At 29.5% G+C, this 15,491-nt stretch overlaps 1 protein-coding gene across 5 annotated transcripts in view; it reads left to right on the forward strand.

Annotated features, from left to right (window-relative positions):
* The window catches only part of LOC115218494 (rap guanine nucleotide exchange factor 1), a 211,035-nt gene that overhangs the window by 179,432 nt on the left and 16,112 nt on the right, over positions 1–15,491 (forward strand). For 4 of the 5 annotated variants that reach the window (XM_029788364.2, XM_029788349.2, XM_029788379.2 and 1 more), the window contains 6 exons: positions 498–757; positions 2,683–2,819; positions 3,252–3,420; positions 4,412–4,487; positions 8,496–8,525; positions 14,633–14,807. In XM_029788364.2, coding sequence (XP_029644224.1) covers positions 498–757; positions 2,683–2,819; positions 3,252–3,420; positions 4,412–4,487; positions 8,496–8,525; positions 14,633–14,807 — 847 coding nt within the window. The remainder of the gene's footprint in view (positions 1–497; positions 758–2,682; positions 2,820–3,251; positions 3,421–4,411; positions 4,488–8,495; positions 8,526–14,632; positions 14,808–15,491) is intronic. The other variant, XM_029788356.2, reaches the window with a different exon arrangement.

The following is a 15,491-nucleotide window of genomic DNA, read 5'->3' on the forward strand; positions in this document are numbered from 1 at the left end:
AGAGTTTTAGTAACCTACTGAAGCTCTCAACAGTCTACTGAGCTAATTTGGTGACATCTGATGAATAAATCAAATAACAAGCAAACAGTTATATACACTCATGCATTGTTATATCGGAACATTATTTTTAACAGTTAACTAATAAGGTAACAAATTTACTTGAAAGCTAAATTATTTGGGATTGATTACATTTTATATAAAGTTAAAATAAATATCACCAAATAGGTTTTCATTTGCTGTTTTCTTGAGTAGGGTCCAAATTTCATTTCATCCCCATTTCAGTATTCAAAATTAATTTTTTAGGGTTGGGGGGATCCAAAAGTTTTTAGAATCCTATTAAATTTCTTTTCATTCCCTTTATTTTTTTCACCTACACATTTTATCACTATTTTGGTATTCATTTTGTATAGAATTGATAATAAAATAATTTTTGTCTTAGTAATAACAAATCTTTGATTTCATCATTAATATAATTCCCTTTTACGTCTGTTTTCCAGTTCAAACGTATATGCAAACATTTGGCTCCTGTGTGCAGCCTAATGCTACAGAATTAGCGCACATATCTCGCCGATCACTTAACTTCTTCGAGGCTGAATGGAAACATCACCAGAAAGAGTTACATAGGTCAATATATCCTCGATCTAATACTATCAGTGTCATCTCTGATATCTCTAGTGGAAGTTCAGATAATACGTCTGGCATTGGCTCAGCTGAAAATATGGGAACTCCTCCTGCACTTCCAGCTAAATTGGGACGAGTAAGTATTCCAGAAAATAACTGGACATTTTGAATATTTAACATGCACAAAACACCACTGAGAAAATTGTTTGTAATTCTATTTTTGTTTAATTTATATATATATACTGTTTGGTAAAAGTTTTCTTTATAACCATGTGATTCCAGATTTTCATTCTACTGCAATGCATGTTGGGTAAGGATCATCTATCATAGCTTCAGGCTGACCACTCTCTTACCAGTGAAATATAGTAGATCAAAACTGCAGTCCACGTGTGTGTTTGTATATAGCAGTGTAAAATGCATATTTAAATCCATGGTAAGAGAGGTTACTCTCAGAAGGGACATAAATCTGATCAAATTTATACTATTACATAAACATAGATATAATTAATAGCAGTCTACACCAAATAAAATAATGTTTCCATGTCATTTTGCCATCATTAACTGCTGCCTTCTTGATCTATGAGTCTTGAGGACCAAGTACTGCAGGAAACTTTTTTATGAATTAACTGGGATATCATTATTAATGCAGGAGCAGAAGAAGGAACTTTAAAAAAAAAAAAACATAAAAAATTGAGAGTTAAAGTGAAAATAGCAAAATGATTAATACTTAGAAATTTCATAGACTATTCATGAAGCAGTAGTATTAATTATGTGTCAGAATGTGTGTTGAATGTATGAATGACATTATTCTAAAATAACCAAATTAAGTTTGTAAAAATATATAACCAGCTGGAATGATAAAAGATGTATATGAATTTTTATATAGAGATTAGAATATAAGGCAACCTGAGTCTTATAAACACAAGATTAGAGTCTGGATTATTGGCAGAAAGTGATTCAGGTGCTGCATTGCTGTTTAAAATGAACTGCAAACATCTCTGTTACAAGCATGTTTCCTTGATTTATTAGTATTTTCTAAGAAAACAATGTTTTTCATATAAAATAATACCAGTTATCATTGCCTTCCATGCTGGCATGTGTTGGACTTACTCCAACTCACGATGGTCTTTTTTTTTTTTTGTTGGAAGTCACTGTTTTCATAGATTGGTGCTAATACATGTCATTTGACTTGGCTTCTACAGTTGGATGCTCTTCCTATTGCCAACCTCTTTACTGAGTATGTTGGTGCATTTTCTTGTAGCACTAACACAGGAGCAGTTGAATAGTCTTTGGCACAAGCTGCATAATATTATATATTATTGGCTAATAACTCATTTTATACAGTGATATTTTTAACAAAATTTAAATAACCTTATATTTCAAATTTTTAGAGAAGTTATGAGGCAAAAATTATTTAATAGACTTACATAAGAGCATTTTAAATTGTATACAAAATACTAAGATATAACTAAATAAAATAAGTTATAGCTTTATGAAACCAGTCAAAATTATGATTATTTGTGAATTTAATCAAAAGCATATAGGGGCACATCTTACTTAGAAGTATAGTAACAAAACTTTTTGTATGTGTGTGTGTGTTAATACCAGCTGGTGAATTCTCATAATGATCTAAATATATCAATCAAATTTTAAATTAATTTGCTGATGAAGAAGACTATGAATGTCAAGCAAAAGCATCATTTATAAAATATTTTCAAGAAAGGGCCTGCTAAAATTGAGCCCTAAATATACTTTTTGAGTCCTGATTATACTTTCCAACACAGCATTTTACCATTTATTGTGTTCATTTATCATCTTCTCTATGAGGGTTGACATTCTGAGATTAAATTTCACCATTTCTGTCCATGCATGTCTTCCTTGATCTTCCTCTTCCACAGTTTCCTTCTACTTGGAATTTTTCTAGCTCTGTACCCATTTAGCATCAATACCAATGTCTTCAACTATCAAGCATTCTACATCTGATGCCATTTTTGCCTATTTTTCTCTCAGCTCATTTACTTGATTCATTCAATTATTTTAACAAACCATTTTTGTAATTAGTCTTCTAACAGACAGAGCCAAGCATCTACAATATCCAGCCAATCAGATGCCTCAATTGAAGGTCCTGCAGAAGTAGTTCGAGAAAAATCTGCTAGTATGATAGAACCGCCAGTTGTTCCACCTACAACTCCTGAAATGTAAGTAAAATACAATATACACTGATTCATTAGTATAACTATGTTAATGCTATAGTCATACAATGGGGTTTTAGAGTCAAACTCTTTTTTTATTTATTTAACTTTTCATCTCAGAAAACCTATGTGTATGTACATATATTTCGTAACCAGTGGACAAAGAGGTACTTGCCTAAAATAATGTACTAATTAATTATTATACATTCAGTGTACATATACTTTTGTCAGTGTCAAATTTTGCTTTGCCCAACATAGAATTTTGGCATATGCTTGACTATTAAAAATTAGAAGGAAGTTACCCCATTGCAAAATTTCAGTTATCCAAGTGAAAAACTGATTTTACAACTTAGAATATTCAGCAATACACACCTTCACTTTTATATATGAAGATTACTTTTGTTATTCAAGCCTTCATAGAAATCAATTGTCTTATAGGGAACTGAAGCGGTCATCAGCCCCTGCTGAAGTTAGTGAACAGACGAAAAAAAATGATAAATCCGTATCTCCAAAATCGGAAATCCTTAAAGATGCTGACTCAGACTTTATAGAATTGAAACCATTAGATGATGTGGATGTTTCTGATCAATTGATCAGAAAAAGACAAGTAAGTATTGCATTCTCTATTTCTACACTAGAATAAGAACTTGATACACTCACCACTCTTTAAAATGAAATTTCTCCTAATCATCCTTCTTCTCCAATTTAGATATCTATAGCCTATATAGACATAGATATCTAAATTGTAATGGATGATAAATGGAAAAAAAAAATAATTTGAATTCGTAAGTTTCTTGCTCTTATTTCTCTGATCCATCTGATGAAAAATAGAGCACTGGAAAACTGAGAAAATTGCAGGATGTTAAAAGCATCAGTTAGTGTTCATGTCTGGGACACATACATTGAAATTTATATATGCTACTAAATGGTAAGTGTTGTGTAAACAGTACAATGTGCCTGTCAGAGGAAATAGTATGCTCACAAACAAAATGAGATTTGTAGAGACTTGCTATGTTACAAATAGTCCAACTTTAACACTGTGGAAAGGAATCCGGAGCAGAGGTAGACCCAAGACATGGGATGAGGTGGTCAAGCATGACCTTTGTACATTGGGCCTCACAGAGGCTATGATGAAAGACCAAGACCTCTGGAGATATGCTGTGACTTCGAAGACCCAACAAATGAAGTGAGTTCATGGCTTGCAGGATGGCCTGCCATGCTGCCCTTGGATCATAGAGTGACCTGCTGTGCTTGAAGAGACCTATTGAGTCAAGTGCGTCAATACCAACATCAACCCATGCTAGCATAGAAAACGAATGTTAAACGATGATGATGATGATGAATAGCAACTGTGCCTCAGTTGCATTCAAATCATACACACATTAGATATCTAGTATCTTTCCTTTCTTTTGTATCTACACAGATACTCAAAGAGAAAATATCAAATTCAAAATGTTTCTTCATTCCTATATAGATTGACACTATTTAATAGATAGGTATTTAACTCTTATTTATTACTTGATTTCAGGCATTCTTATATTTCTCAATAACTACTGACTCATCTAATTTTCCGTATTTGTCATGTTTCTATCTTTTAGACAGAAGTGGGACCAGAAATAAGAGGTGGATCAGTCGATGCTCTTCTTGTGCATGCTACAGTTGCAAGCAAAAGTGGTAAGTCACTTTAAACTTTTTACTTCCTAATTTCATCTATTATTATGAACTTACACATTCAAAAATATTAGTCGTATTACTTGAGACATGGATTATTTTTCTCTATTCTTCATTCCAATAAACCTACCATCTACCTTTGGTTAAATTTATACTCTTGAAGATTATTTTATTATTGTTTTATATTTATCACAATTTTACTTAATTATAGCCATTTTTACTTTTCATAGAAAATTTATTCAGTGATGAAATATTTTGGTTTCATGGATTTCAATTGCTCTATATATTACCAAGGCAGTTTCAATTATGTTTTTGTAATTGATTTCATTTCTGTTTAACCATTATATCATTTATTATCATTACTGTGGGCACTCTGAGAATTGCATCCTGTTAAAAAAGATTTTCTTGGCCATTCTGCAAAATGTTGAGAATTCACCTATACATGTGTGTAGAAAGGTGGATGCACGGATAGAAAGAAGGAAATGAAATAGCCTAATTCTATTGCTTCTAAATGAAATTTTTTAAATACTTAAAGAATAATTTCTCTTTTCCACAAACTCAACTTATTTTGTAGAGTAAAATTTCTGAACATTTTATTTAGTTTATTAAAATTCTATAACTTGTTTACATGTGACTGTAATTTATTTCAGATAAAAGAACAAATTTTCTCTATCCAGCCTTTCTTATTATGAAATATATAATCAAATTTAATATGCTCATTTCTTTAGTTATCATTTGACAAAAATCCATTTAGTGGATATAGTTTTACCACCATTTTCACACAATTTTGCTTTCTGATCAATTTTAAATCTCCTTGTTTTACATATATGTATATATATATATATATATATATATATATATATATAGACGTTAAACGGTGATGATATATATATATAAGCAATTTCATTGTGTTAATCATTATAACTTTTAACACATATATACTACTGTATTCATTTTTATTATTATTTCATAAAAATACAATATTCATTTGCATCAAACACTTTCATTGGACATCTACAATCTAGTCGCAGTGAAATACTTTGATAAAGTAAATACAGCAATATAATATACATACACATCTTTATTTTTCATTAAAATTTTCTTACTCATAACTTTTATTTAATTTTCATCACTTTTGTTTCTAAAAAAATTTTTATAGGCACAGGTATGGTCAATGTCCAAGACTGGAATCAGTAAAATTTTATGTGTATGTATATATATTGAATGTGTGTGTGTATTGTTTAATGTACACAGTTGAAAAATACAAGCCACTAATAGTGTTTCATGGATTAGTAGCTCATATCTTTACACTATGTATATTAAATTATATTTATCTCACACTGGATGGAGTAGTTTTTTTTTAACTTTAACAGGACAATAAACTATATATATATATGTATATATATATAGACAAACATAACTGTGTGGTAAAGAAGTTTGTATCCCAACTACATGGTTTGAGTTCAGACCCAATGTGTAGCATGTATATTCTACTATAGTACAGGCCAACCAAAGCTCTCAAGGCCTTGGTCACTGGAAACTAGAAGATCCCTATTATGTGTGCGTTTGTATGTATACTGTTCTTTCTGAGATAACATTTAAATATTTAGCCTAGTCTTGAGAAAGAAATCAGCCACAGGCATGACTGTGTGGTAAGAAGTTTGTTGCCCAACCACATGGTTCCGGGTTCATTCCCACTGCATGGCACCTTGGGCAACTGTCTTTTAATATAGCTTCAGGATGACCAAAGCCTTGTGAGTGGATTTGGTAGATGGAAACTGAAAGAAGCCCATTTGATGTGTATCTCACTACCATTGACAATTAGTGTTGCTTTCTTTATGCCCTTGTAACTTAACAGTTCATCAAAAAGAAGCTGAAAGAATAAATATGAGGCTTAAAAATAAATACTGGGGTTGATTTGTTTGACTAAAGCCCTTCAAAGTGGTATCTCAGCATGTCAATAACTGAAACAAGTAAGATAAAATAACTCTTAGATATATTTATTCAGGTTAACTGTTGTTGCTTCACTCCAAATTAGCCCTGCTTGAATATTTGTATGGCACATACAACTAGATGTGATCTTCATATCTATTGTCCCAGATAAACCATGCCTAGGAGACTATGCAGTGGTATACTTTATAGTTTGAAGCAACATAGATGTCAATAAACTTATTTAATCTTATTTAAACTTATTTAATGTGCTCGATAACATACTGAGGTATATTTCTATATATCTATATTGACATGTAGGGACATCAATTCAGAAGTACCTTAATCTGATTCATACTTAGCCAAGGTACATGGCTCAGTGGTTAGTGTGTCAGGCTCACAATCATGAGGTTATGAGTTTGATTCCTGAACCGGGCTGTGTGTTGTGTTCTTGAGCAAGACACTTTATTTCATGTTGCTCCTGTTCACTCATCTGTAGACATGTGTTGCAACATCATTGGTGCTAAGCTGTATCGACCTTTGCCTTTCCCTTGGGTAACATCAGTTTTGTGGAGTGGGGAGGCTGGTATGCATGGGTGACTGCTGGTCTTCCATAAACAACCTTGCCTGGACTTGTGCCTCAGAGGGGACCTTCTTATGTCCAATCCCATGATTATTCAAAACCAAAGGGGGTCTTACTCTTTACCCTTATTTAGCCAAATACAATCAATAATAATTAATTGAAATTTAATTGATTCAATTTGGATCTTTTTATGATGATTTTGATTGAATTCCTCAGTTTTCCTGACTTTAAAAAAAAAAAGAAAACAAATTGGTAAATTCCATGTTTTCAGCACATTCACATTTCATATCATTTTCAAAGTAATATCTGATGTCTTTATGTTATTTTAGAAGTTGTATTTTAATAATATTTCCCTCCCAACCATTACTAATGATATGTCTATGCATGAAGCAATATCAGGTAATATTATTATTTCATGCTTGCATTATTTACAAGTTTATTTTCCTTGTCTTGATTTTATTTTTAATTGTGAAAATTAACTTGCTGAAAGAGGTGCATACCACTACTATTTACATTTTATACTCATTACATATAATTGAATAATTCATGTTACAAAATTGCATGGTAATTTAATAGTACCAGTTACACTATTCATGCACTCATGTTATTGTATGTACATATTCAATGGAATTACGTAATATATACTCATTTTGGATTGGACTGGAACTTGGAGGGTCTAATCCATAGTGAGTATTTCAAATTTATTTCATGCAAGTGTATTCACTTTAATGAGAACTATTACTAGATTTTAATTTCAATTTTGACTGTTTAGTAAATATAGATATTGTTACAAAAAATCTACTCATATTAGTAAAATGTAGAATAATTAATGAATTTTAATAACCTGCTACTTGTTACAAGTAACTAACAAACTCAATAAAGTTAATGTAACTAAATACTTGTTATACAGAGTCCAAAATAAGCTTCTTCTGATCCAGTTCTATATTTAAGAGATGAGGAATTGTGTACATTATTTATATTCGACGGATAACAACAAACAAGATGAGGGCAAATATCTGTCGAATGTAAATAAAGCGTCTTCTGATTCTCTTGTTAAAACTCTATTCATGTTAACTAAGTAGTCTCTAATCATACCTGCAATTCAGGCTCTATTTGTAAGATGTATAGCACTGATTTTTCAGCTGTAAAATCAGTTTCAAAGACAAAAACGCTTTGTAGCTTCAGAAAGATTCGAAGCAGTTTATAAGCAGAAAACCTTTTTCTAATTTTTTTTCCCTCTATTTTAAGGAAGATAAAATATTATATACCAATAAGGAACCACAGGAAAGGATTTTTTTTTTACTTTAATAAAACAAAAGCTGAAGTGTGCATGAAATTAGTAAACCTTTTTTTTTAATATATAAGAATCAATGTTCTGGATTAAATTCAAAACTTATTTCCAACTGTTTATTTCATTTTAAATTACTATTTTGAACCATTTCATTCTATGCTTTAAAAAAATTAAGTTAAAGCTCCATCATCATTTCTTCATACTTAAGGCTCACAAGAAGACTTGGTTAATGAAGAAGGTAAGGTTTTGCCTACTCTATCAATATATGACTACAGACTAACCCTAGCCCTAGTCAACAAAATAAGAGAAGCCTTCATCTGCATTTTTATCATTGTTTGCAATATAGGTGTGTGTATGTATATATATATATATATATATATATATATCAACACATGCATAACTAACTCTTTTTTTTTTTACTGTTTCTCACACTCATCATTTATTTTGTTCTTTTTTATTTAACTTTAAGTTACATGTTATTGCCTTTCTGCTTATAACCATATCTTTATAATACTAATGCTTGTTTATTTAACTTTTTATTTTAACCCTGCTAAATTTCACTTTGCTGCTAAACCAATTTTTATTATTGCAAGTGTTTAATAATTCTAAATAATGCTTTTAGTAATCACATGGCCAATATGTACTCTATTATTTTCTCTAAAATCAAATTTATTAGGAACTAAAAAGCATCTTGGAAGAATTTATATACGATAACTTATAAAACCTTAGTAGTATCTAAAAGTACTTTGTGATTACCACATTTAGTAATATTATAGAAGATATCTCCTGAATAGTTAAATGGTGTAGCATGTAAAAGAATGAAATAAGGACTAAGCAGTTTTGAATGTAAAGTTCAGAGTTCTCCTTTTATAAAACTCTGAAGAAAAAAATTTTCTTAGCTTTTATAAATTAAAACATATCAATTTAGTGCATTATCTAAAATTCTGGCTTCAGTAATATCTATTAAAGCCAACCAGTGTTGTTGAAACAATATTCCTTTTCCCTTTAGCGGTGGGTAAATTAGGATAGAATAGTAAATATTTATGCATTAACATTTTCTATATCTACAGAAAAACACTTTCTTTGGAAAAATGTAGACACACATAATTAATACCATTTTCATTCTTATATAATAATGGAATGACTGGACAATTAGTGAACTTCATTCCCTGATAATGTTTTATTGAACTTCAATGATTTCCATGAAATAGTTATAATTTTAGATGTTTAGGTTTTTGTAATAAAATTATTTGCTCTGTTTTGTATCACATTCAAAGAGCAACAATCTTGTCTTGTACATCTCTGCTAATACATTATTAACCCATTTTGTTAACATATTTCTGTTTAAATACACTACCATTGTTTAATCTAATTTTGAAGTAATGCAGAATTTATTAAAATAACTTTGTCTTTATTAAACTGGTGTTTGGAATATAAATTAACATGAAATTTTGATAGGAGGTTTGAATTTAGACCACTTTAAAACAAAATTTATATCATAGAAACAAGGGTGGTTTTGAGTGGATTAGTAGCAACAGGGTGAAGGGGAGAACCCAATAGCTTTCTTAACAATAAACACTCATTCACCTGGTTTGACACCACTACCTAGCCTGTCCTTGCATATCTTTAGCAGAAGCTACTCTGTCGTAAGTATTCAAACTAAGTCTCTAGTTTGAAGATTAACCAATATCTTGATGTGTTGCTTTCTATTGCTGCAATTCATGAGTTGTGGTTTCTTCCAAACCAGTCTTAGAGGCTCTAAAATTTAATTAAGGCATCTAAAAGTAAAAAAATATTTTTTAAACTTTTACAAAATAAATCTTATTTAGACTTTAAATTTACTTCATGTTAAATTAGCTATTTCATTAAATGTAATAGGTAAAATTTCATCATATAACTTTTTCTTTTTATTATTTTTCTTTCTTTCTCTTGATCCTTGTTTTCTGCAAGTTGTAAATTTAAAGAGCTTTGAGTCAATTATTTAAAACTATATTAGTAAAATTGCCTCCCCTAAATAATTGAGTGACAAGTTTGAAGTTGTACTACTTAACATATTGAAGCTCACATACAAGCCATTTAGAGATGGCTACAAATATATGCTCTATGTTATGAGAAAATAGCATTTGATTTTTATTCATGAGTTTTCATTCGATTTCAGTTACTCTGAATATCATCTTTGCTTTCTCCAAAATTAAAAACAGAATGTTATTCTTAAGTGAATTCTGAAACTGAAACTTATTCTTTATAATTGGCTAAAATGTTATTTTGAAAGTTGGTAGTGTTACAAACTATATATATATATAGGTTCTTAGTTATTGTTTTTCCCATGTTAATTTTGTTTCTAGATTACAAAGTTTTTTTTCTAATGTAAAATAACTCCAGCAAGCAAATATGACTATAGTTAATTTTATTAACTCACTATTCTCTTAAGATTGTAGTCTACACATAGGCTTTGTATAGTCCATATGGAATTCAGCCCTTTTTAACTAGGTTCTAGATGCATGAATATAAAATTAGTTTTTTATTTTTTGTTTTCTAATTTATTCTTTATCCGTTTTATTTTTAATTTTACTACTAACTTAATGTTCTTGAGCACTTTTGTTAAATGTTATTTTCCCATCCACCCTTATTTCTGCTTTTATCAATTTAACATGCCTTAATACACTTAACACATCAGTGAATGCTTCTCTTAGTTTTGTTTGAATAACTTTTTTTTTTAACCATAAAGGTATTTGCTTGTAATGGAATCACCTTCATCCATTTGTATTTGTTGTGTTTTGCATGTTTGACCATGTTTTTGTCTCACTTCACCCTTCATTATTTGGCACTGTAGCAGTAACTTGAATGTTTGCTAATTCACTTGTAGATTTCACAAAAATGAACACATTCCATTTTATAGAAATTTATTGCCAATGATATATATATATATAGATATGTGTGTGTATGTATATATATATATATGTGTGTGTGTGTGTGTGTGTGTGTGTATGTATATATATATATGTGTGTGTATAAGTGGGTGTATATAAGTACGTATATATGTATATATATATAGCTTATTTGGCAATATTTCTTAGTGGTTTATAACCCTAGGCCACAGTGGTCATGTCCTTGATGATAGCTTCTTCACTGCTTAGTTCAAGAGCTTTTTTTAAAATTTTTTTTTTTATTTTAAAGCTACCAAAAAACTTGTGATGATAAGAAGTCTCTTATTCACTCCTTTTAGCTTTTGAAATTTAATATAAACAGAATAATGTTGATAATGATTATTTTTGACAAATTAACATCCTAAAAATATTGATTCTTACCTCAAACAAAATTTATCTAATCTGTTTCTTAAACAATTTGTAGAAGTAGCCTTGGTATACTGTTGTATTCAGTGACTAACTAGGAACTTAAATCTAAATTTCAAACAGCAGAACCATTAGATTTTTATTAACAATCTTATAAAATACATCACCAACCTTACTTTTTAATTTCTCTTCAAAAAATCATTTCAGAGTGCTACCTTTAAATGTATACAACTTATTATTCTAATTGCATTCTAAATTGCCAAATAATAAGAGCTGAAATCATCTACTTACAAAATAACACTCACCTTGGGGGCCTATTTATTTGTGGCTTTCATTTGTTACTGCCCACTCTATTTCTCTCTCTCTTTTTTTTTTTTTACATTAGAAAGGTTTTTTTCTTCGTCTAATCATTGTCTTGTTTTATTTTATCATTGTAAATTATTCAAAATTAATATTTTTCTCTTCAATGCTGGTGCCTTTGCTTTCCTGTCTATATATTGTGTTACTCTTCCTGGAGACTGCTGGTATTAGCCAAATGGTTGTAGTATTAATTTTACTTTCTTGTGTGTTTTATATGTATATAAAAAGTTCTTCAATTATTATCTATTTATTGACTAAGGTTGGTGTCAGTTAAAAATAATTCTGTTGACATTGCAGCTTAGAAAGTTTATCTTCACTTTTTTTCTCCTTTTTTGTGTTGTTTGTTTTGGTGTTGGTGTATTTTTATTTTTTTATTTTTGATTGTTTTTATTTTGCTTTTGTAAACTCAAATGCAAATGTTTCATAAAATTAAAATAAATATTAATCTAAATGTAAAGTATTTTGAATCTCAACTTGATGTTAACTAAATTGCAAATTGATATAATCTCAGAACAGTGAATATTCATGTAAACTTAAAGTAGTGTGAGAAAGAGAAATTATGAATTAAAGAAATATAACATAAGAACTTATTTTCTTATTTGAGAGTTATATAAAAATTTTTAAAAACCTTCAAAAATTTGAATGAAAAACAGTTTAAAGTATTGAGACCCAACATTCTAATCAATATGCTTGTTACTGCATTATTGGAGATCTGAATAATAATCACAGGTATCTTACTTTTCCCCCTACTGTAATTTATATTCCTCACTTATAACTCTCTCTTCTTTTATATAATTAATTCACTTATTCAAACACTCAATGTTCCAGTTTTTGTCTTTGCAGCATTCAAAATATGACTCTGTTCATCTGAATCAGCTTGCAAAGTATTTATCTTAGATATGTCAATAAATCAGGAATAGACTTATGAATTTACACTTACTAATGAATTCAAATTTAAACAGAACATTTAAACCAGAAATTTGTAAAAACCATTTGTGTATGAAAAATATGTGTAGAAAGAGTAATTGAATAGGTTAACAGATATATTAAAGCAGTCTATAAAAGTTGAAAAATATATATTCTGACATGTTTTAATAGATATAAATATATTCATAAGATCTACATTAGTAAACTGAATAAGGATTTAAATATTTTTTTCTATGTAATATTGTTTTTATGTCTATATGTATGTACATATGTTAGTGTGCATGTACATTTTAAGAAAACTTGATTTTTATCTTCAGGATACTTATTCTACAACCATTAAAAGTAATATTTTATTGTTTTTCTCTGACCAAGCCTAAACTTTGAACTCACTATCAACCTTTCCCTTGTAAAAGTTTAATAAGCCTATGTATGTGTATTGTGTGTGTGTGTATATATATATACGTAAAAAGCACCCACTACACTCACGGAGTGGTTGGCGTTAGGAAGGGCATCCAGCCGTAGAAACACTGCCAGATTTGACTGGGCCTGATGAAGCCTTCTGGCTTCACAGACCCCAGTAGAACCGTCCAACCCATGCTAGCATGGAAAACGGACGCTAAACGACGATGATGATATATATATATTGATAAAAATGGTAAGACAACAAAAGAATGAAAGAGACCTCGATATTATGTAAATAGAGAATTTATTTTTAAATGTAATATGTGACAATTATTCGGTAGGCGGCGTGGATTTCCATTTCAGCATCCGAAGCTCGGAGTTTTATCATGGCTACCGAATAATTGTCACGTATTACATTTACAGATATATATGTGTGTGTATCTGTGTATCTGTGTTTATATAGTTAGGAGAATAGTTTATAAGACAATGTGTCTAATATGCACTTAAATACTTTTCATGTTTTTTAAAGAATGTATTTTTTTATATTTTAATTTTCCTTTTCTTTAAAAGATTTAATTTCAGAAGAAAAGCTTATGAACTTAAGATTTATTCATGCAAACATTTATTTTATAATTCATTATATAGAAATGGATTTATTTATTTATTTATTTATTTATTTTACTTTTTAGAGATATTTTGCTGTTATGATTTATTGTACGGTGCTCTACTAAATGTTATTGTTATATAGTAAGATGTTCTAAATATTGTAGTTTGATAGTACAGTAGTTGTGACTGGTCCATTGTGGTGTCAGCAAGTTCAATGAGCTTATGAATTTTCTTGATTAAAATTCATTGACATTAAAGCCAAATATACATTGAGTTATTTAATATTTTTTACCAAATGCATCTGTTGCCAACACTGAATTTGTGATATAAATAATTAACTAAAGTTAGCATATTGATGCGATCAGTTCAGAAAGAGAAAAAAAAAAAATTGCAAATTTTGTTGTTTATGAGATAATATATTACGTATGGTTGGTTTGATAAAATAAAAATAAATATATTCTTAGATTATTGAAGTAATCTTGGTGTATTTTACTAGTGAATGAGCACTTAATTATAATTTCTTTCGTAAACTTAAGTATGCAAAGTTAACTAAAATAAACGACTGTAATTAGCAACTTGTGGGAGAATTAGTCTTTTGAAACCCTTTCTAACTTCAGCTATCAACTTGAAATTACCAAAATATTAGGAATAAATTATATCCTTCTTTTCGTTTGTTAAGTTTTTTTTGTTTTGTTTTTGTTTATTTCATACATTAGTTTCAAATTTACATTTTAATCCTTTTTTTTTTGTTTTACAGATTTTATGTATCAAGAAGCATTTTTGACTACATATAGAACATTTATTACTCCTAAAGATTTGATTGAAAAATTACTCTACCGTTTCCACAAATTTCAACATGTTTCTGATACAAGCAAAAAACGGTTGGCACGTAATGCCTTTTCCTTATTGATACGTGTCCTTGATGAATTGAGGTACTTGCCAAATTTTTATATAAATATATTTTTATATATTTTGTTATATGATGCTCGCATATTATATATTTGCATATTATGTGTATTTCATATCTATGTATGTATACACACACACACACACATCTCAGAAATAAAGAGACACCATCATTTTTTAAATACCTACTTCTAGAAACAAATTGTCACTTGATGCATTTAAATACTTAATCTAGTATTTAGTAGTTTTTATGCAGTTTTTACTGATTTTAATCTGTTGGGCATGCTTCACAAGTAAAACAGTATAACAAGAGGTGTCTATTTAATTTTGAAATATATATGTGTGTGTTTCTACCACTGAATAATTATTTTGACATTTTGCTGAAACATGTTTACAAAGTCTGATCAAAAAGTAACAGGACTGGTGTTATAAAATGTAAACCATAACATATATCAATTTGGTAGATAATCTTCTTCGAAGTAGTCCCCTTCTGGAGCCACACACTTTAATCCAGTGTTGTTTCTATTGATAGAAGCATCCCTTTTGGGGGATAGGGAGCAGCTGCTTTATCACATTGTCTTGGATTTCCTTGACATCTTGAAATCTTGTTGGGGGTCTTCCACTTCAAAGACTGAGCCTTGATTTCAGGATCATGACCATAGACCCATGATTTATCACCTGTTATGACTGTTTTCAAAAGGTTGTCATCT

This window comes from Octopus sinensis, linkage group LG1 (assembly GCF_006345805.1).
Source record: "Octopus sinensis linkage group LG1, ASM634580v1, whole genome shotgun sequence".
Classification (NCBI taxonomy): domain Eukaryota; kingdom Metazoa; phylum Mollusca; class Cephalopoda; order Octopoda; family Octopodidae; genus Octopus; species Octopus sinensis.